The sequence below is a fragment of the Temnothorax americanus genome, unplaced genomic scaffold, assembly GCF_048541705.1.
Source record: "Temnothorax americanus isolate GAGA-0224 unplaced genomic scaffold, ASM4854170v1 Scaffold102, whole genome shotgun sequence".
Taxonomy (NCBI): domain Eukaryota; kingdom Metazoa; phylum Arthropoda; class Insecta; order Hymenoptera; family Formicidae; genus Temnothorax; species Temnothorax americanus.
Genome location: NW_027509234.1, coordinates 280,031 through 300,689, shown reverse-complemented (window position 1 = coordinate 300,689; position 20,659 = coordinate 280,031). Strand labels below are relative to the sequence as shown.

At 35.0% G+C, this 20,659-nt stretch overlaps 2 protein-coding genes, 3 long non-coding RNA genes and 1 pseudogene across 9 annotated transcripts; 3 read left to right on the top strand and 3 right to left on the bottom strand.

Annotated features, from left to right (window-relative positions):
* The first annotated feature begins 333 nt into the window (after positions 1–333).
* Positions 334–2,410, top strand: LOC143902909 (uncharacterized). Its single transcript, XR_013258532.1, has 3 exons — positions 334–1,981; positions 2,056–2,203; positions 2,295–2,410. It is a non-coding gene; the product is annotated as an uncharacterized LOC143902909 (long non-coding RNA).
* On the bottom strand, positions 2,209–6,045 carry Prp6 (pre-mRNA processing factor 6). The gene is made up of 9 exons (XM_077415946.1): positions 5,894–6,045; positions 5,724–5,783; positions 5,508–5,634; positions 4,898–5,448; positions 4,011–4,791; positions 3,704–3,919; positions 3,258–3,599; positions 2,827–3,170; positions 2,209–2,566 (listed from the first exon to the last, which is right to left on the bottom strand). Exons 1-9 carry the CDS (start codon positions 5,986–5,988, stop codon positions 2,287–2,289), a joined length of 2,796 nt encoding a protein of 931 aa, XP_077272072.1. The 5' UTR covers positions 5,989–6,045; the 3' UTR covers positions 2,209–2,286.
* Positions 6,046–6,667: 622 nt separating this feature from the next.
* Positions 6,668–7,897, top strand: LOC143902907 (uncharacterized). 3 transcript variants are annotated; one of them, XR_013258530.1, is made up of 3 exons: positions 6,668–6,784; positions 7,286–7,710; positions 7,801–7,897. It is a non-coding gene; the product is annotated as an uncharacterized LOC143902907 (long non-coding RNA). The 3 variants fall into 3 exon arrangements; XR_013258531.1 differs by having other exon boundaries at positions 6,743–6,757; XR_013258529.1 differs by lacking the exon at positions 6,668–6,784 and having other exon boundaries at positions 6,795–7,710.
* A 2,663-nt stretch (positions 7,898–10,560) lies between these two features.
* LOC143902914 (uncharacterized) lies at positions 10,561–11,391 on the top strand. Its single transcript, XR_013258535.1, has 2 exons — positions 10,561–10,987; positions 11,072–11,391. It is a non-coding gene; the product is annotated as an uncharacterized LOC143902914 (long non-coding RNA).
* A 2,600-nt stretch (positions 11,392–13,991) lies between these two features.
* Positions 13,992–15,677, bottom strand: LOC143902783 (uncharacterized; annotated as a pseudogene). Its single transcript, XR_013258476.1, has 2 exons — positions 15,499–15,677; positions 13,992–15,414 (listed from the first exon to the last, which is right to left on the bottom strand). The product of XR_013258476.1 is annotated as an uncharacterized LOC143902783 (transcript).
* Positions 15,678–18,681: 3,004 nt separating this feature from the next.
* On the bottom strand, positions 18,682–20,520 carry LOC143902806 (uncharacterized). Of its 2 annotated transcripts, none has more exons than XM_077415986.1 (3): positions 20,190–20,520; positions 19,106–19,510; positions 18,682–18,860 (listed from the first exon to the last, which is right to left on the bottom strand). In XM_077415986.1, the coding sequence occupies exons 1-3, from the start codon at positions 20,219–20,221 to the stop codon at positions 18,683–18,685; spliced, it is 615 nt and encodes a 204-aa protein (XP_077272112.1). In that variant the 5' UTR covers positions 20,222–20,520; the 3' UTR covers position 18,682. The 2 variants fall into 2 exon arrangements, with proteins under 2 accessions (XP_077272112.1, XP_077272105.1); XM_077415979.1 differs by having other exon boundaries at positions 19,106–19,514; positions 20,190–20,513.
* Positions 20,521–20,659: the final 139 nt, after the last annotated feature.

The window sequence follows — 20,659 nt, the reverse complement described above, 5'->3', positions numbered from 1 at the left end:
GGTGATATATTTTATTTATGCGTAGCTGTTCCTCTGACTTCTAAAAATCCTTTCCTTCCTTACTTAACAAAAATAGTATTACGTTAACAAATTTTAATTTTTATGTTAATAAATTATATATATATATATATATATATATATTTAACAACTCGAGATTCGGCACTCGGCGAGACACCGTACGCGATATCCGAAATGCGTGGCATCGTGGCGACGTCGCATAGCCGGCGCGTGCCAAGGCAGCTAGCAGTCATAGACGGAGACAGTAAATCGTAAATCGTATGTCTGTCCTCTCCTCGCTCGAAGCTTGCCGAGGCGCCGGGCCGGCCGAGCGCGGCCGAGCGTGGCCGAGCGAGGCCGCAGCATATCCCCACTAACTGGCTAGTTCGGACACGAACCATTAGCACGGACGCAAACCATGTGCGGTTACCGAGCGAAACGACGTAGTTGATACGCACTTTATCAGGGTGCGCGTCGGAAAATGTGACACAGAAAAATTGACGAAGAATGCCGGGATGGCCTCTCTCAGGTTTCTCTCTGCTAGTGAGAATCGTTTGTCCCAAAGTTTAGCCTAATTACGTAATGAATCTCATTAAAATTAGGCTCATTTTAATCAGTAAGATCAGCCGCAAGCTGGTACAGAGCCGGTTTTGCATTTTGGCTCTTAAAAATTTATTATAAATAAAATACGGACTCGCAGCTGACCCAACCTGACCCGTGTCTAGCTGCGCGTTTCCCCACATTTATTATAAATTTTATTTTGATCCTTTTTCCAAAATCCGGCTCTGTACCAGCTTGCGGCTGATAAAAACGAGCATAAGTAAAATGAGATTCGTTAATTAATTAGGCTAAACTTTGGGAAAAACGAATCCGTAATTCCCGACCGGCCGACAGAGGTCTCCACTCTTACTCCTGTCGACCCTTAGATGGAAGCACATAAAATTGCAGGAGCCATGAAAGCAGAAGCTATACGCGCATGCGCTATGGTATCCGTAAAAACTCTAACAGATACCATCGCGCATGCGCATAGTTATGGTAGCATGCGCATGCGCTGCCAAGCTATAGTGACAATAGGCGGCCGATACTGAAATGTTTAATTTGTTATTTTTTCAATAAAAATGCAATAAATCATTAAAATTATGATGGAGCAATAAGGAACAATGAAGAAGCAATCGTTCTATGCCCTATAAAGTTGCATAGATTTATTATAAATATGTTTTTCAATAAAAATTAGAAATTTTTCGTTTTTATTAAATATCTCAAAAAATAATAATTTTAAAAGGGGAGCAATCGTCGGTTCTGAGGGAGCAATTAGGGAGCAATCGTTTGAGCTATAGTAAATTAAAAAATATGAACTTGCAGCGCCAACTTATTTCCGGTCCCGCGATTTGCCTATACCCAAATCCTGTCGGTATGTGCACGTTTTTGGTTCTCTTCCGTGCTGTGTCTACTATTTTGTGGTAATGTCAACGATTTTTGGGTTCTCTTTTATGTTATGTTCACAATTTTTTGGTTTTCTTCCGTTAGATTCATGATTTTTTGGTTTTATTTCCAAAGAGAATCAAAAAATCGTGGACATAGCACGGAAGAGAACCACAAAAATGTGCACATACCGACAGGATTCGGGTACAGCCAAAACGCGGGCGACGCTGCGTTGCCACATCTACTTACTCGCGAATGCTCGCGAACTATAACTATCAACTGCTATTTCAGTCTAATTTTGATCGCTTTAACTTGTAATATATTTGTTATTAGATGGTGAATACGTGTTTTCTTGCGTTCTAAATGTTCCCATTAATTTACTGTACGCGTAGGCACGTTTTTTGAGCGTTTATATAGTAGATATTAAAGAAAATTGGGATCAATCATTGCCGTCAACGCCAACGCTTTCTCCATATAACCCCATGTAAAACGACGCATTTTTGGAAATTAATATCTCAGCTTCTGGATGGTCAATAAATCTGAAATAATTCTCACACATGCGGTAGATCCTACACTATCATATATATTTTTTACAAACTAAAATCTAGAGTTGACCAAACTGCTTCAACCTCCTAGCGTCATCTTGGGATCTGAAGCTCATGGATACAGATTTCTTCGTGTGTTCTAAAGTTTACGTTTACGGAAGTTGTTATGCGAAGGCGCTTACCTATCTACGAAAAGTGACACGATAATTACTAGATACCTAGTAAAATGATAATACAAGGTCAATTGGAGTTTTCCAGTTTTATTTACAAACTTATTTATTAATTTATAATACATGCATTCTGATTTATTGTAATTTTTATTTTATATAGGAATAGGTAATTCTTTTGCAACTAATACCAAGATTTGATCTACACTGAGACACCAATTTGCTATATTTTTGGATACTTTGCACCAATGTTCGCCGTGATGAGGTTCTGCAGCGATACATCTTTTCTTTATATCTTCTTGTTGCTCTTCCGTGCCATTCAGTAATTCAAATTTGTAAAAATATGCCCATGCATCTCCTAAATCAGGATCTATTTTCACCGTCCTGTTGAACCAATCTCTACACTTTGAAATCTTATGTTCGCACCAAAATAATCTGAAAAATGTGTACAATATTCGCATTATTTCACAAAGAGAGAGAAAGAGGGGGGGGAATATAAAAATACTTTACTATTCTAAGTAAACTTTTACTACGTTTACGCGAGCGTTACTTCTGTAGTAACTTACGATATATCACTCTTTTACGCGGAGTAAATTATCGTAAGTTACTACAAAATCCCGTTTACGCGAAGGAATTATCGTAAGTTACTACAGAAGTAACGCTCGCGTAAACGTAGTATTTGAACAAAAACTTACTTCGATACCGCCAAAAGAACGTGTGGATCATGTTCGCATTTTTTAGTGGCATCAATACTTTTAGTTTTTCGTTGAGGTCGCGGTTCCATAAAAATTGCCTCTGCATAGAGTAGACCCGATGTAGGACATTCTTGTAATGCCTTAGCCATTAGTGTATTGGCCATGTCGCGCGCGCCACCGTTTCTTAATTCATTCCGTATAGCTTCCAGCCATAATTCTGCATTTTTAGGATTCTTAAGTCTCGCTTTCTCCAAAACTGAACGCGCTTTAGTTACTTGGTTTTTCTTGTGCTCCAATCGCGCCAGCAGACACCACAAAGGTATCGAATTTGGACATTTTTTGATCTGATCATAATAAAACGTATGAAAGTAAATATAACATTTCTTTGTATAACATTTCTTGCATTATTAAATTAGAGGAAAGTCACTTACCGCTTGATTATACGTTTCTATCGCTTTGTCTAAATGACCCTGCTGTTCCTCAATTTGACCTTTCATTAACCATAATTTAGGAAAGTCATCAAAGGCTTCTAGAGCTTCCTTTAATAGATGCAACGCTGCGTCAAGATTATTAAGGGCCCATTCCAATTTCGCGCTTTTCATCATCACTCTGGGCGTCGGTGCGGATGCTCTGGCTTTTGCCAATAAACGTCGCGCTCTCTCATATTCTGAGTTTTCAGATTCAAGCTTCACTGCCGCCAGCCAAATCTCTTCGGAATTTGGATTAGCTTGAAACGCGAGAGATAAGATACCTCTAGCTGCTGGTACATCACCCTGAGAAAAAAATGAAATTGGAGGTAAGAAACAATGATTAAAAGAATTAAATAAAATGGAATTAATGATAATTGTGCACATGATTACATGATGAATCTACTTACAGCCAGCCATTTTGATTTAGCACCCATCAGCCAAAGCACTTCGCTCTTGGGACAATGAGCAACTGCTCTTTGTAATAAAGTTTCCAAGGATTCTCGCGTGCCGTATGTCTTTTCGAAATAAGCGGCGCGCAACCATATTGATTTTTTACTGGGAAATGCCGTTAACGCATACGCATAGACAGCTCTGGCGCACTCCAAGGCTCCTTGTTGGGCGCACTGCAACCAATAAATATCTCAGCATGGGTATTAATTTTCGTGCATTTATATCGTGCGTTTGTATTACATAGAAAATTACAAAGAGCCTTACAGTCTCCGCATCTTCCATCCAAGTGTGTTTCCGGTCTTCTTCTTCTACGCCAAAACCAATAATGGCTTTAACTATAACTTGACAACAGTGTACCGCTTCTGCTTTTTCAGCTTCCATAGCTTCCTTGAACCAATGTTCTCTGTTGATCTCTACCCCATTCACGCTCAACGAGGATATAGCACGTTCGATGATCTTCTCTACCATGTGTTTGTTGCCATTTGCTTCCTCCAATTTGGCAGCGGTAGTCCAAATTTGTCTATCAGTTGGGATATTCTCTCTGGCTTTGTTCAAGACTTTTCTCGCATTATCGTAAGTCTCCAATCTAGCAAGAGCGAGCCACAAGTCCACGCTCGTCGGACAGCACTCAACCGCACGACTGAGCAAGATGCGCGCGTCCTCGGGCTCTTCCAACTCAACGGCCGCTTTCCACAAACGCACCGAATTTGGGATATGTTCCAGCGCCTTTCGGTATACTCGGCGCTTCGCTTTCACTTCTATCTCCAAGTCCGCGGCCTTTATCCAAATTCTGACAGACGTTGGAATGTGACGTACCGATTGTGCTATCACTGCTTTCGCCGTGTCTGGCGGTTGCAGTCTCGCAGCTTCCAACCACAGATCCTCAGAAGTGTTGTTTACTTCGCATCCCTTCATTATTAAGTTTCTCGCTGCTTGAACCTTTCCAGTCACCTCTTCTAGACGCGCAGACGCAATCCATGCAGGAGGATGATTAGGGTTAGTCTCCCGTACGGATTTTAACAATAATCGAGCTTTCTTTATGTCGCTACAAAGATAAAGATATTGTGTGTTAAATATATAAATATAATCCATTTATAAGTTTAAGTTTTTTCAAGTTACATACGTATATAGTATATAATAATCATCCTTACTTTATGTCACCACCATAAGTAGGTATCATGCTCTGCAAATCTGTAAGGTATCCTTTTGGATCAACCACGGTTTGACCTTCCACAGAATCGGATACCTGATTCAGCTTGACGTTCATCAATGTGTTTCTGGCCTGTCCGATCTTTCTGAGATCAAGATCTCCCGTGGGAGTCAACATACCGGGTGTTGCCACACCTGGCATCATAGAGGCCAGACCGCTAGTTGGATCAATACTGGTGGACGTCTCGCCTCCTAAATTTCTCGCCAGTACAGAATCTGGTAACGGGGTGAATTTCTCTGCTCTTGGATTACGCTGTTTACGATTTCTGGCATCTCCCACCTCAGGAACGTTTTTCCATTCGTCCTCGGTTACGTTAACCAATTCTCTTTTCAAATCTGAGAATTGCTGTTGAATCTTGGGACGTTCCTGACGATAGCGCTCCAATTCTTCCCTGAGGCGCTTCTCTCTGTATTCCTTACGTTTTTCATCCATTCGTTTGTCAATAGCTTCATAAATCGCATCTGCTTCTTCGTCATCTTTATCATAAGGATCCTAGCAGGAAGATGAGAACATTATTATGTGTAATTATTATCGGAGACAGCTGTACTTACCTTACTGAAAAGAGAACCTCCATATCCTGAAAATTCATCATAATTTGAATCGTTCAAATCCTCTTCATCTTCCTCCTCCTCTTCCTTCTTTTTCGCACGTTTCGTAGGTGGAGCGTGTCTGTCATCTCTAGAATTCAGAATAAATTATTACGTATAATAAAAATCTGCAAGTCTGACATTTCCTTATTTGTACAAAAATTGTAGTTTACTACTTACGAAACGTCATTAGCATCTCGAGCAGGACCGATATCAGACCGTGTTGTAAATCCTGTTGCTCTGGTGAGTAGAAAAAGTGAGGTTAATTACACATATCACAATCGTTAATTCATTGTAGTTGATATTAGAGACAAATAATTGCAAATGCTATATATTGAGTCAAAACTTACCCTCTACCAACACCGGCAACATATCCCAAAGGTGCAGGTACACCTAAAAAATGCTTTTTATTTCGCGTATTCAGCGAAACCGAGGGAACCGCCATCTTGACGTTATTGATTCTCTTTTTTTCTTCCTCTCTGGGCTGCGTTCCAAAATTCACTCTAGTTAACTAAAATGCTACAGTGTACGTGACGTAAACTATAGATTTTAGTTACCCAGAGTGAATTTTGGAACGCTACCCTGTTTAATTCCGTTCCCGTTCGATGGCTATGGGTCCGATCCTTAAGCCCGGTGTCCACGATGCAAGAACTTGGTCCAAGTTTTGGTTTAAGCCAATGAAACTGCTGTTTTACTGTAAGAGCTGAAAGTTGATTGGCTTAAGGAGGTTGAAGCGATCCAGTTGAGTCAATTGACGGTTTAGAAAAGTTTTTTATTAGGTTATTAAAAAATCTGTATTAGGTATCATTTTATTCTCCATACGCTGCTATTGCATAAAACGTATAGTAAAAATATCATATTATGCATCTTTATATTTTAATTAGCTAAAAACAAAACATTTTTTTGCCAATGCCAACTTGAAAACTTGTGGTATTGCTAATTATTTCAATATAAAAATGGCATAAATATATGTTTTACCGTTGATAGAATGAAATAATGATTCTTACTGGTAGCTCCCTTGACAATTATATAAGCTATCGATTTTTTAATAACTTTCCGTCGATTATATTAAATACGATTGAAACTTGGCAACGTTTCATTTTTATGGGGTTGGTAGCAGTACTCGCCTCCGTGTTGAAGCTCCGGTAACTTAGCCGGTCAACTTCGACTTTATTAATTTTTATATTTTTTTATCGTTTGTTGGTCGTTTGTTGGTGATTGTTGGCCTAATTACAACGTTTGTTAGTTTTTAATTTTTTTTAAATTAAAAAAAAAATTAGCATTAAGTTAGCCGGAAAAATTTTATTTTTAATTTCAAAAAAGCCTAATCGATGCGTAATCGTTTGCTGATGATTGTTGGTCTAATTTTAGCGTTTGTTGGTTTATTATTAGTCTTAAGCCTGATCTACAATGTGCTCTTTGCTTTCTGTTTTTTGCGCTTAACCTGTTTGCGACTATCCCGTATTTCGCAATTGCGTCGCGTAACGCGATGTTTTTTGTTCTCTGTCGCCTAAGATAAAAATTGACGAACTTCAGAAGAGACAAGAAACGTCACGTTACGCGACGGAATTGCAAAATACGAGATAGTCGCAAAGAGGTTAAGAGCAAAAAACAGAAAGCAAAGAGCACATTGTAGATCAGCCTTTAAAAACGAAAAAAACGAAAAATTATCTCAAATATTAAAGTAATCGAAGATTGGGTTTATTTGCCTACGACTTAAACTTTATTTCTATCAATTTAAGGCTAACATCTATAAAACTGCCATATGAATACGGGCCTTAACATCGGCAGAAAATCGCGAAAAGATATTCGTATGTATTTGACATGAAGTAGTATAAAGAGACATGACTCCGTAGTCACGAAGTGGTCACAAAAAATGTTCCGTATGGAGGAATGTTTGCTAAATGGAATAGCTTGCAACATTTCGTCGCCTTCTTGAAATTGTGACAGCTGTTGAGACACGAAAAGGTTAGAAACACATGATCACACGTGTATACGGTAGAGAGCCTCGTAGGGAGAGAGTGGCGAACTTGTCACGTGACCCCCTTTCCTCTGATTGGTCGCGGGCGTTAAAGCTCCTTGTGACGTAAAGAAGAGGTTAAGGCAGGTTAATGTTTACAAACTGTTACAAACTAAGGGTCCGTCGCGTTACAGCAATCGAGTCTCCGTAAGTGATACATTATTATTAATACTGAAATTAATACTGAACACGAAAAAATTTGCCCTCTTCGATTTTATATACATGAAATAAATTCAGTTTTCAGTGTTTCCTGCATATTACAAAATGCCTGGCAGGTGCAATGCTCCAAGATGCACAAATTTAAATAAAGAAGGATTTTGTTTAACAACATTTATTCAAGATCCTAAATTAAGGCAACAGTGGATCGATGCTGCTGGAATTCCGGATTCGAACCTTTCAAAATCAGCTGTACTATGTGAAGTTACAAAAGAAAGAAATAGAGAAGAGAACTTCTTACAAATCTATAAGGCAATGCAAGTAAAGTTAAAAAATGTTGTACAAGAAAGTGAAGTTTTAAGGGAAAGAGTTCATTGTTTACAAGATGATTTAATGCATATTAAGTCATTTGGATCTCACATATAACGCACTAACTCTTTGATGATGTTTGTTAATTCTAAAGGAGAGTAATAATCGACGCTGACTGGCAATAGCAATATATAAATTTATTATATATCTCTGTGAGATATATATATAATAAATTTATATATTGCCAGTCAGCGTCGATTATTACTCTCCTTTTGATTTATTCACTGGCAAAGAAAAGGTTTATTCTTTTTTTGATTGTTAATTCTGTATATATATTTCAATTATATAAGTTTCGTCTGAAAGAGATAACCGAATTCGATCTTGTACTTTTAATACTAATAATAATATTTGTACTATAAATACATATTTGTGCTATAAATGCATATTTGTACTATAAAAACATATTAAAGAATAAGTTATTATTTAAATATTTGTTTTTTTTACACCAAAACATTGTTCTTTATAAAGGAAAAGTTTTCTTCTCTTTCTTAAAATAAATTTTGTATTGTACAAAAATTACATGTTGAACATACAAAATTTCATGTAAAAGATATGTATTTTAATAATTAATATAGGACGTTATATATATTATAATATTCTTATGTTGCTTTTGCCATTCCATGAACAAATAATAAATACATAGAATCTATTAACAATTATTATTATATAATATTTATAGTTATTAGGCTTAAATGTAAGAGATTACAATAATAGTCAATCAAATAATGAGTTTAGAAAGTTCTGGAAGTTAATAGTAATGGAGTATCGACGATATCATTAATTTCATCAAGATTTCAGAAATAAAACCTTAAATCTATGCATCATATTTTCAACATTAAACTGTTAATAAAATATGTTATAACAGAATATGTAATAAAATAATTTTTAACAAGGAAATGTTATTTTATTTTTAGTCATGAAAAGTTTCATTTTTAGTCATAAAAGATTAGTTATAAACATTAGTCATAAAAAATATAAAACATTTTTCTTTTACACTTACTTTTTAGTATAAAACATTTATTTATAATACATATTTGTAATAAATTCGTAACGTTTTATTTTATAGAAAAATACATATTAGATTATATATCTCTTTATACATTATATACAACATATATTATATAACATGTATTATAAAGATATATATTAGAACGACAACACATATATAGCCACATCTATAAAAAAAAAATCCTGAAATAACGAATTACATATAATATGGCCTTTAATATAATAACTACTTAGAACAAATAAAAGATATTGCTAGCAAAGAAAAATATTAATGAGATCATTTGTCATTTTAAATATTAATTTTAACATCATATATGATAAAATAATATCACATAAAATAACATCATATATGATAAAAAATTATATCACAAAACTATAATACTTTTGTTTAAATATTACATTAGAATAAGCTAAACAATATCACAAGACAACTGTAATACTAGAATAATACTTTTGTTTACACTATATAAGAATAAACTTGCTTTTCATTTTAATATCTTCGTGCATATTTTTTTTGTTTAAACCTGTCAGCTAATAATCCTGCTCCCATTGTCTTACTTGCAAAAGCTGATGATATTTTCTCTGAATCTTCTGTAATACTTAAAGGAACTGACAGTTGTTTTAGACGCATTGACACAAATCGGGATATTAATTTTTCAATGTTCATATCGGAAAGACGTTATATATATTGCCAGTCAGGTCGATTTAAATTACTTTAATTGTTATTCTATATACTGGCGAAAAGAAATTTATTATTCTGTTTATTATACACCGTCGACCTAGTAATCGGTGCTCCATCTTACAGTTGTTATTGCGATAAATATTACCACAGCCCCAGTGGTCGAATTGGCACGACACCCGCACGGTATACGAGAGGTTCCAGGTTCAAACTCTGGCTGGGGTAATATTTTTCGCAATAAAATTAAAAACTATTTAATTTAGAAATTACATCAACGGACCAAAATTATGGTCAAAATTAATAATGTCTCGATATTGATCTGAAAAAAGTGCTGTGTGAATCCGACAAACCAAGTTGGCTCACAGTTTTTCAATGTTCATATCGGAAAGACGTTATATATATTGCCAGTCAGGTCGATTTAAATTACTTAAATATTAATTTTTGTTTAATATCATGGCAAGTGCTTAAAGGAAGATGTTTCAAAGCAGTATTAAAATGGGATATAAATTTGTTATTCAGAGATTTGCCTAAGAGTAATAATCTAGACTTGGATTTCCATATAATTCTTTCTGTCCCTTCAAGAATATTAAATACTTCTGTACTGACTTTTATTTGAGCTCCAGGAGTATAATCTGAAATAGCTACAAAAGCAGATAAAGAGGATGGTGTATACGTAAAATCAGAATTGTCTTGTAATTTTAGGTAACAGTTTTCACATTTGATTGAGGCTCTCAACTTGAAAACAACATACCCACACATTCTATAAAATATTTTTTTTACATTCTCTGACATAGGTTCACAATCACTTAATTTAGGGAAATTGCAGTGTGTTTCTATAGTTTCTTCTTTTTCATTTTCGTTCAATTTTGTAAGAAGTACAGTTACAAGGGAAGGTGCTTCATCATATGTATAACTAGAAGTAGATATTGCTCGATCTCCGCCTGAGGGTGCATCCCGATGGAGAAGAAATAGCGGAACGGAACAGTAACGGAAAAGAGATATGGTGGGGGGTTAACCAATCAGAGTAGTTCCGTTTCAATTCCGTTCCGTTATTTAGTGAGTGGGTTCCCTATGGCACGGAGCTGTTACGGAACGGAAAAGAAACGGAAAAATTTCTAACCTATTCTGTCGAAAGTTCGCAAATAAGTGCAGTGGATCGATTGCTTTGCAACATTTTTATTTTTGCAAATAAAGAGCAATATGTCGTCATCGGTAGGTATTACATGTGAAAATAAAATATATATGTTAAAATCCTATGCTAATTAACCGAATGTGATATATTTCATTAATTTCCAGAAATTCAAATGTGGATATGTTCAAAGCGTCCTGTTCAAAGAGCAACAGCATTAATTCCTTCCACATCAACAAGTGACAACCTCAACGTAGATGATGATCTTATTCCCATCATCAATGACAATCCTACGTCACTGTCTCCAGTCTCTCCGGCGTTATTGCTGTTATTCTCACTCTCGACGTGTGTTTCTAAAGAATCTAAATAATAACAGATTTAGTTTTACAACAAATTTATATATCATTTACATATTCTCTAACCATTAGTTATATTGAATATATATATTGCCTCTCTTGTACACAAATATACGTACCATTTATAAAGAGATTTCGATCTTTATCCATTATTAAATTCGCATGATTTGCTAAGCAAGGATGTGAAAGTTTTCCGTCTTCATCGAACCAAACAATCCAGCGACAATATCCACATTTGAATTTCTGGAAATTAATAAAATATATCACATTAATTAGCATTAACATATTAATAACATAGGATTTTAACATATATATTTTATTTTTACATGTAATACCTACCGATGACGACATATTGCTCTTTATTTGCAAAAATAAAAATGTTGCAAAGCAATCGATCCACTGCACTTATTTGCGAACTTTCGACAGAATAGGTTAGAAATTTTTCCGTTTCTTTTCCGTTCCGTAACAGCTCCGTGCCATGGGGAACCCACTCACTAAATAACGGAACGGAATTGAAACGGAACTACTCTGATTGGTTAACCCCCCACCATATCTCTTTTCCGTTACTGTTCCGTTCCGCTATTTCTTCTCCATCGGGATGCACCCTGACACACACATCTGTCTTAATCTCGATTTGAATTGAAGAGCAGTTGGCTTGGAGCATCCTCTACGTACATTTGCGAAACCACTTTCTAAACTGTCTTGACTTGCTCGGCCTGGAAAGAAGAAAACAAACTCTTCCTCGTTTAAAAAACGATCTTGTAGTTGAATCATTGATTCTGTGGTAAGTATTACATGAGTCTGGGATGGTTTCCACGAACCACATCCAACTTTCATATTTTTGAAAATGTGACAAACTAGTTTTAAATGTTCTATTGCATTATTGTATTCTTGAGGATTGTGAAAACTTAAAGCATGGTAGAGATTTCTTCCGGTCATTATGTCAAACCATTTTTTAATCAACCTGATAAACCAGGCTGTTGTTTCCATTTCTGGAATTCCATCACCTTCTTGGACTAGAAATTTTAATGCATTTGCAGTGGAATAATTTATAACGCTAGTAGAATTTGAGACTTTCATTCCATTGAAATGGCTAGGTCTTAACACTGCTTTGTTTAACTTCGGCGCAAGTTTTATCTCTTTGTAATTTTCAGATTGATATGATTCTAACCATTCAACATGACCCATGTCAACAACATTACTAGGTAAATTGTATAGTTCTATAACATCTTGTGGCAAATAAATAAATTGACTTTCCATAGCCATTTCTTTCAAATTCTTAAATACATGAACAGGATCTGGAATCAACTGTAACGTAACCGCCGGATCGCAAGGATGTGGCACAGCGTACACCATATCTGCCTTTGTAGTCTTGAACCCCATTTTTGTGAGCAATCCTCTGTTTCCCATGTCACAGACTAAAATAATTACTTTCAGACCTATATGATGACACTTTTGAAGTATTTCTATAATAACCTCTTTAACTGCATCATTCATTGAAGAAGGTGGAGTGAAGTGGTAAGCTACGTACTGCTTCCAATGAAAACCAAGTCCAAACCCAGTTGGGTTGGCAAATAAGTTCGTTCGGTTTTTTAATCGGAGTAGGTTTACTATCTCTTTTCTACAGCGTTATCGCACAACGCGCCTGCGCAGCTGAAAAGCGACGTTCCACCTAACCTATTTGTAAACATACGCCGGTTAATACCAGAGTATTGTGCGTACTGCACGGTTGCAAATATGGAAGAAAAAAACGTCCATTTTCGCCATATTTTACTTTTTTATTTCAAAAAAGACAAACGAGCTGCGGAAGCTCATAAAAAGATTTGTAATGTGTATGGGGACGATGCTTTAACAGAACGTGTGTGTCAAAAATGGTTTGCCAAATTCCGTTCTGGAGATTTTGATGTTAGTGACGCGTTCCGTTCTGGTCGTCCAGCAGAGATTGATTCAGCTGTAATAAAGAATACCGTCGACAAAAATCCATCGCAAACAGTACGAGAAATTGCTACGACACTTAATATATCCCACACAAGTGTAGAAAACCATTTGCGTCAGTTGGGATACGTTTCTCGTCTCAATGTTTGGGTGCCGCACGAATTGACCGAGGCCAACTTAACCGCTCGCATTTCCATCTGCGACGCGCTGCTGAAACGCCAAGAAAACGATCCATTTTTGAAGCGGTTGGTTACGGGAGATGAAAAGTGGATCGTCTACAATAACGTAGTAGGTAAAAGATCATGGGGAAGCAGAAGTGAACCACCACAAACAACCTCGAAGGCAGGATTACACCCAAAGAAAATTATGCTCTCAGTGTGGTGGGATTATAAAGGTATCATTTATTATGAGCTCTTACCATCAGGCAGGACGATCGATTCAACTGTATATTGCTCCCAATTAACGAAATTGAATCAAGCAATACGTTCAAAACGTCCAGAATTGGCAAATCGAAAAGGAGTCGTCTTCCACCACGACAATGCCAGACCCCATACTTCATTAACTACTCGGAACAAATTATTAAGGCTAGGCTGGGATGTTTTACCTCACCCTCCTTATTCACCGAACCTGGCACCCTCTGATTATCATTTGTTCCGGTCGCTGCAAAATTCTCTGAACGAGAAAAACTTTGCTAATAATGAAGCTGTTAAAACGCAACTGGATCAGTTTTTTGCCGGTAAACCTCAGACGTTTTATGAAGGTGGGATTATGAAATTGGTAAAAAGATGGCAAGAAGTCATAGAAAAGAATGGTCAATACATTATTGATTAGTATACATTTTGTATATTAAATAAATTGTATTTTATACCAGTCAAAAAAACCGAACGAACTTATTTGCCAACCCAACCTAACTGGAAAACTAAAGATTTACATGCCAATTTCTCTGTATTGCCAGGCAACGTTACATTTCCAATATACATTCCTGTACTTGTATCAAATTCAAGCTGCGTTTTAATCGCCATCTCATCAAAAACAAGACCGCAAATCTTCCATCTTGGCGGAATAAGAGGAACGATCAATTCTAGATATTTAAAGATATCTTCAAGTATCCCTGGTTGAAATTTGATGTGCTCTATCTTTTCTCTTAAAGTTCTTGATGCAGGGAATGGAGCAACAAGCTCAATTATCTGCTTATAACCGTGTGATCCACATGCAAAGTGTAATTTCAGTCCCTTTTTGATTGTTTCATTCGACCACTTGGAACCTCTTGTAGTACCTTTTAAAATTGCTTCTTGTTGGTCTTTATTAAAAACTTTATTAATTATATAAGTACTTTTTTCGACTTCTTTTTCTAAGTAATTAACTCTACTTTTCAGGGCATCTTTTTCCTTCTCAGCCATTTTTAATTTTTCTTGTAATAGTTTAAAATCCTCTGGACTAGGTAAACTCTCCGTCGACAATATTTTATTTCGAATAATTTCTGGTGATGTATTTATGTCTTCGACTGTATCAGAATCTGATCTAGAATTTTCTTTCTCAGACAATGCCTTCTTCAATGTAGAATCCTCTACACTAGGCGAACTCTCCGTCGACAATATTTCATTTCGAATAATTTCTGGTGATGTATTTATGTCTTCGACTGCATTAGAATCTGATCTAGAATTTTCTTTGTCAGACAATGCCTTCTTCAACGTAGAATCCTCTAGACTAGGCGAACTCTCCGTCGACAATATTTCATTTCGAATAATTTCTGGTGATGTATTTATGTCTTCGACTGCATCAGAATCTGATCTAGAATTTTCTTTTTCAGATAATGCCTTCTTCAATGTATCTACAGTAATGGGTTTCTTCTTTATGATACAATCTGAGGTATGAACATATCTCTCAGTTCTTCTTTTCTTATAAGATTGAAACGTAGTACATTCAGTATTTTTGCGAACAGAAAAATAATTATGTTCTTTAAATTCATTGACACACTGGCCTTCCTCAAAACTTTTATTTTCTTGCTCAAACTTGCTTGGGAAATTATTCCTTGAAAATACTTTTTTATGAGGAAGAGATTCAACTAATTCATTGCATTGCAGTTCTTTCGACTGAATTTCTGCAAGAGGTTTCCTCTTTATAGATCCATCACACTTGCAAAAGAAACTTGGTATGATATTCTTTTTAATAAATTTCTTGTTGCCCACGCAGTATAACGCTGATGGACGAAAATGAACCTAAAATGAGAGGTACAAGTACATTAGAGAAAAATATCTGTTATACCAAAATACATTTATACATACATACACTTCAGTACTAACTTCGCATAATACAGCTGATTTTGGAGGGTTCCAATCCGGAATTCCAGCAGCATCGATCGATCCACTCTTGTCTTAATTTAGGATCTTGAGTAAATGTTGTTAAACAAAATTCTTCTTTATTTGAATTTGTGCATCTTGGAGCACTGCACCTGCCAGGCATTTTAATATGCAGGAAACACTGAAAACTGAATTTATTTCATGTATATAAAATCGAAGAGGGCAAATTTTTTCGTATTCAGTATTAATTTCAGTATTAATAATAATGTATCACTTACGGAGACTCGATTGCTGTAACGCGACGGAACCTTAGTTTGTAACAGTTTGTAAACATTAACCTGCCTTAACCTCTTCTTTACGTCACAAGGAGCTTTAACGCCCGCGACCAATCAGAGGAAAGGGGGTCACGTGACGAGTTCGCCACTCTCTCCCTACGAGGCTCTCTAGTATACGGTAATAAATGTAAAATATATCAGAAATGTGTTTCATAAGTAAATATAATATTTTATAAACGTATAAAAACGTTTTTCATTGGGCCTATACTAAAATAAATAATAATACGCATAAGTATATATTATATAATTATAAATAAGCAAAAATAAATGTTAAAATTAAAATGAAATATATAATTTAAATACGTTTACCTTAATTAAAATTAATATAATTAAATATATTTTAAAAAGACGAATCCCGGATACAAGTAGAGAAACATAAGAAACTTAAGAATAAAACACAATGGAACATAAGAATAGACATATATATTTTAAATATTTGCAAGATAATTTGGAGTTGATAACTCTTCCGTCTACAGAGTGGAGTTATTCAAGAGGAAATGAAAAGTTTTTTGGTTTCCAAAAAGTAGAAAGTGATTATAGTGTAAAAAAAAGAATTGCTTTTTTTATCAAATAGACAGGTTAATATTTATATAAATAATGAAATTCATTCTTTTTCAAAATTTATTGTAATTGTAAATATTGAAATGAATTGTTACAAGTTGTTGATAAATTATAAGAAAAAAGTAACAATCGTGAAATTAAGATAGCTTAAATGTAAATTTAATTGTAATATGTAATATTTATTTCGATAGTTCAATTCATATTAGATACTGAAATTGTTATATTTGTACGATCATGAAAGATCAAAGAGTATCATATCAGGTATTATGTTATTTTAATGTAAATTATGTATACATATTTACACGTGTATGTATATAATTATGTATATATATATATATATATATATATATATATATATATACACATATGATTTTTATAAAGAAATTGGAAATTAAATAAATGTCAAACAAATCATATTATAAAATAATTGTATTATAAAATAATTGTATTATAAAATAATTGTATTATAAAATAAAATTGTGTGCTTTAGTTTTTAAAATAAACATTTTGTTTAACTTGGTATTAAACTTACAAAAAAATATAGGTATAAAATATATGTATATTATAATTATAAACAATTAATGTTTTCAGAAAACAAGTTTTTATTATTTTTTTAGTTTTATATTCTTTTTGTAAAAATGCATCTTCCTTAATAATATCTTCGGACTTGAAGTGCAACTCACAAATTCTACTACTTTTTTTTATTTGTACATTTTTTGTACACATAATATTGTACCATGAGATAAACATATCATTCTATAAAAAAAATTAAATTTTTGTTTTGAAATAAAATAAATAACATAAAAGGCATGTTTGTTTATTACTGACAGTTCATTGCCAGTACTGTAAATCTATAGTTTATGTCATGCACATTATAGATAGTGAACTGTCAGTAATAAACGAATATGCTTAAAGTAAATATACTCAAGCTTACAGCACACAATACTATTTTATGTGCTTTATTACTTGCCGGCTCCTGTGCTAGCGAATCAATAGACAGAGTTGATAATCATTTTGTCTGCCAATTCGCTAGCACAAGAGCTTGCAAGCAATTTAGCAGGCAAAAAAGCATCGTGTGTTTCATTCTAACTGTAGAAAAAACTTGAAACAAAGTACTTCTTTGAATATAAATACTTACTGTACGAGGTGTAAACAAACTTTTCTTTTCGTCTCCTTTTCTGCCTCCTCTGCTGCTGCATCCTTTAACGCAACAGGCCATTTTTTTCAGAATTTACTTTATCTATAATGTAATCAAAATTAAGAGCATTAAACTTGAGACATCTAAAGTAAAACATCTCTATTATGAGTAAAAAGTTGAAAATATTAATACAGCAAAAATATACTATTTATATTAATGTGTGTTTGGACTTAAAAAATATACAAAATCTAATTATTAATAACAAAAAAAATATTGCTCAAAATTAAATATTAATAATTACTTAATTTAATTTACATGGAAATAATTTTAGGTTATAAAAGCTTCTTCTTCCTTACCTCTCAACGAAGCTGGCACTTGATTTCTGTCACACAAGATGACACAATACGGCCTGATACGGCCACAATTTTTAAGTCCTTTTGGGACGAATTGACCAAATGCGATTGCATCAGTAACCTTTACAAATCAACAGATTCACACCATGGTAGAAATACAAGGGTATGCTCTTGCGCATATTTCCGAACCCAGCCAATCAGCGACTTGTTCAAGCTTACGTCACACTGAGCGGCACATTTAAGCAGCGAATCTATAATAGTCATTTATAAAAGCATTTTGAGCGGACAATATGTGAATACAAAATAATGTTGATCATTTATGTGAGAGAAAATTCTGTTTTATAAATAAATAAATATATATAAACGAAAATATATAAATATAAAAAACGCACGTGACATACGGATAAACGCTCATCGTTTCCCGAATTTGTCTCTCGTTGTAGATGTTAGAAACGTTATTGTTATTTGACGAATTTTATAATTATTTTATGTGGGTTTGTCTAAATATATGATATTACAGAAAATATTATTATTATTAAGAAAAAAAGAATTGTGTGCATTGAATAAAAATCATTGCGACGTACGGAAAAATTTCACATAAAACGAGATTTTAATTTCCAGTCATTTATTATTAAAATTCTGCGAATTATTAGTTTTAATCAAAACTGGTCGGAAAACGATTGGAAAAGAATTGTCAGCTGAGACGCAAAACAAAAATATATTGTGGCGTACGACATAAAGAACTATATATGCAGAGGAAATATGCAGATAAAAGATCAAATAACAATAAATGCAAATATTTAATATACAGGTTTTTTATTAGTAAATTTTGACATCTTTCTTTTTTTTTGCCTGTGATTTGCGATTGCAATCGCTCGGTTCATTTCGCGCAGCCTAATATATGTCCTAGTCCTAATGAGGCATAGTAATGCCTCTCTCGGTATTTTCAGTGCGGCTACCTGGGCTTCTAGACGACGTCTGAAAGCATAAAACTATATAGTGCTACTTTTAAAACTACACCCAGCAAACCAGAACTATATATATTTATGTATTAGTAATATAATAACGATATGTAATGTCAGCACATTTATGTGGTTTGTTATGTAACTGTGTAAATATGGTTGAGCTGACATTACATATCGATGTTATATTACTGACACATATACGGTTCTTATTTGCTGGGTATACTTTGTGCTTGATGGGAACAGTAATTTATAACTTACATTTGTAACATGATAGCTTCTGTACTGGACGATGCTGGTGTCTGTTCTTCTGTACTGGACGATGCTGCTGTCTGTTCTTCTGTACTGGACGATGCTGGTGTCTGTTCTTCTGTACTGGACGATGCTGCTGTCTGTTCTTCTGTACTGGACGATGCTGGTGTCTGTTCTTCTATACTGGACGATGCTGGTGTCTGTTCAACATCCATCGAAACTTCATTTGATACAGGCAAAGGCATTGTTTCAGCTAACACATTTTCGTTTGATGTTAGTGGAGGTACTGCATGGAGATGCAACGTCGGGATAGCATCAGGATGTATCTTCCTAGTTCGTGTAGGTGAATAACCTAGTAGATGTTCTTGTAAGGGCTTCGTAAAAGCTTCATCAGCAAAATGCTTCGAACATATCCTAGCTGAAGCAAACAAGGTTTAAGATTCTTAAATATATGCTTATAATAATAAACAAGAGAAATCTGTGGTACAATATTAGTTGCTTTTCCATTTACATCAAAACTCAGATAATTCTCACTTGTGACGTCATAACTCAGTTAAATGCACGTTCCTTTTGCATGATGGCAAGTGAGATTCAGCTGAGTTTTTATCCACAATCGAGACTGTTGCGATAATCTGGGAACGCACGGTTGCGAGAGATAGGGTAGCACAGAGAAATCAGACCGTTATGTATGAAAGTCGCATTTATTCTGAAGACGATACACACTCGCACGCCGGTAGCTGATATCTGCGACAGAATTCGGAGCAGGAGCACAGGTGATAAGAGAGGGGTGGTTTGGTCTATCCCGGCCCGCCTCGTGCCGACCTCGTGTCAGCATTCCGATCGCGAAAGTTCGAGAAGCGCGAAAACTAATCGTCCTCAACAGAGACCATGTGCTTTAATGAATCTAATAAACTCACATTAAAAGTGAGGCTATGGACCGGTATTATTATTATGCGATAGCTTTGTCACCAAAATAAGCAGGTAAATACAAAATGACATATCTTACCTGAGTATAAAAATACTCACATATCTGAGTGACTCAGATCACTTGAGTGTAAATGGAAAGCAACTATTACTATACAAAAGTACATACCATTTTTTGGTGAAATATTTTCTTTTCCGCATGCTTGACGCCACTTATTGCACAGTGCTGGATCCTTTGGGAAGGAAAAATATTTTATTTTATTTCCTTCGATCTTTCTGGTCTTTGCCAGATAGTTCCCACACCCTTTCACATTACACGTCATTGCGTACACTGTAATAATCACAAACTGTATGTCACAATCACTGTAATAATCACGAATTACTCGACATAAACAGCGAACCGAGCGAACGCAGCCATTGCGAATCACCGAGTACATCCGATTCATTCCGATGCTACACGAATATGACGTAAGCTTAAACAAAAGTGGTGGGAATGCGCAGTGGTCTGACACGGTATGAGCATACCCTTGTATTTCTACGCAGCAGCTACATAAGCACAATTCACCCTGACCAATCAGCGTCATCTCACGATCACGTGATCATTGGCGAATCTCTGTTACACTATAGGATCTCTACCCA

Bases quoted from the DNA above. Each gene is read 5' to 3' on its own strand.
- Prp6 (XM_077415946.1), bottom strand. From the start codon at position 5,988: ATGGCGGTTCCCTCGGTTTCGCTGAATACGCGAAATAAAAAGCATTTT. The intron at 5,449-5,507 runs GTAAGTACAGCT...TCTTCCTGCTAG, and splicing joins GAGGTTCTCTTTTCAGTAAG to GATCCTTATGATAAAGATGA. The intron at 3,920-4,010 runs GTAAGGCTCTTT...TATTGGTTGCAG, and splicing joins GGATGGAAGATGCGGAGACT to TGCGCCCAACAAGGAGCCTT.
- LOC143902806 (XM_077415979.1), bottom strand. From the start codon at position 20,466: ATGAATCGGATGTACTCGGTGATTCGCAATGGCTGCGTTCGCTCGGTT. The intron at 19,515-20,189 runs GTATGTACTTTT...TGTTTGCTTCAG, and splicing joins AAATATTTCACCAAAAAATG to CTAGGATATGTTCGAAGCAT. The intron at 18,861-19,105 runs GTAAGTTATAAA...TTATGCTTTCAG, and splicing joins GAAGCTATCATGTTACAAAT to ACGTCGTCTAGAAGCCCAGG.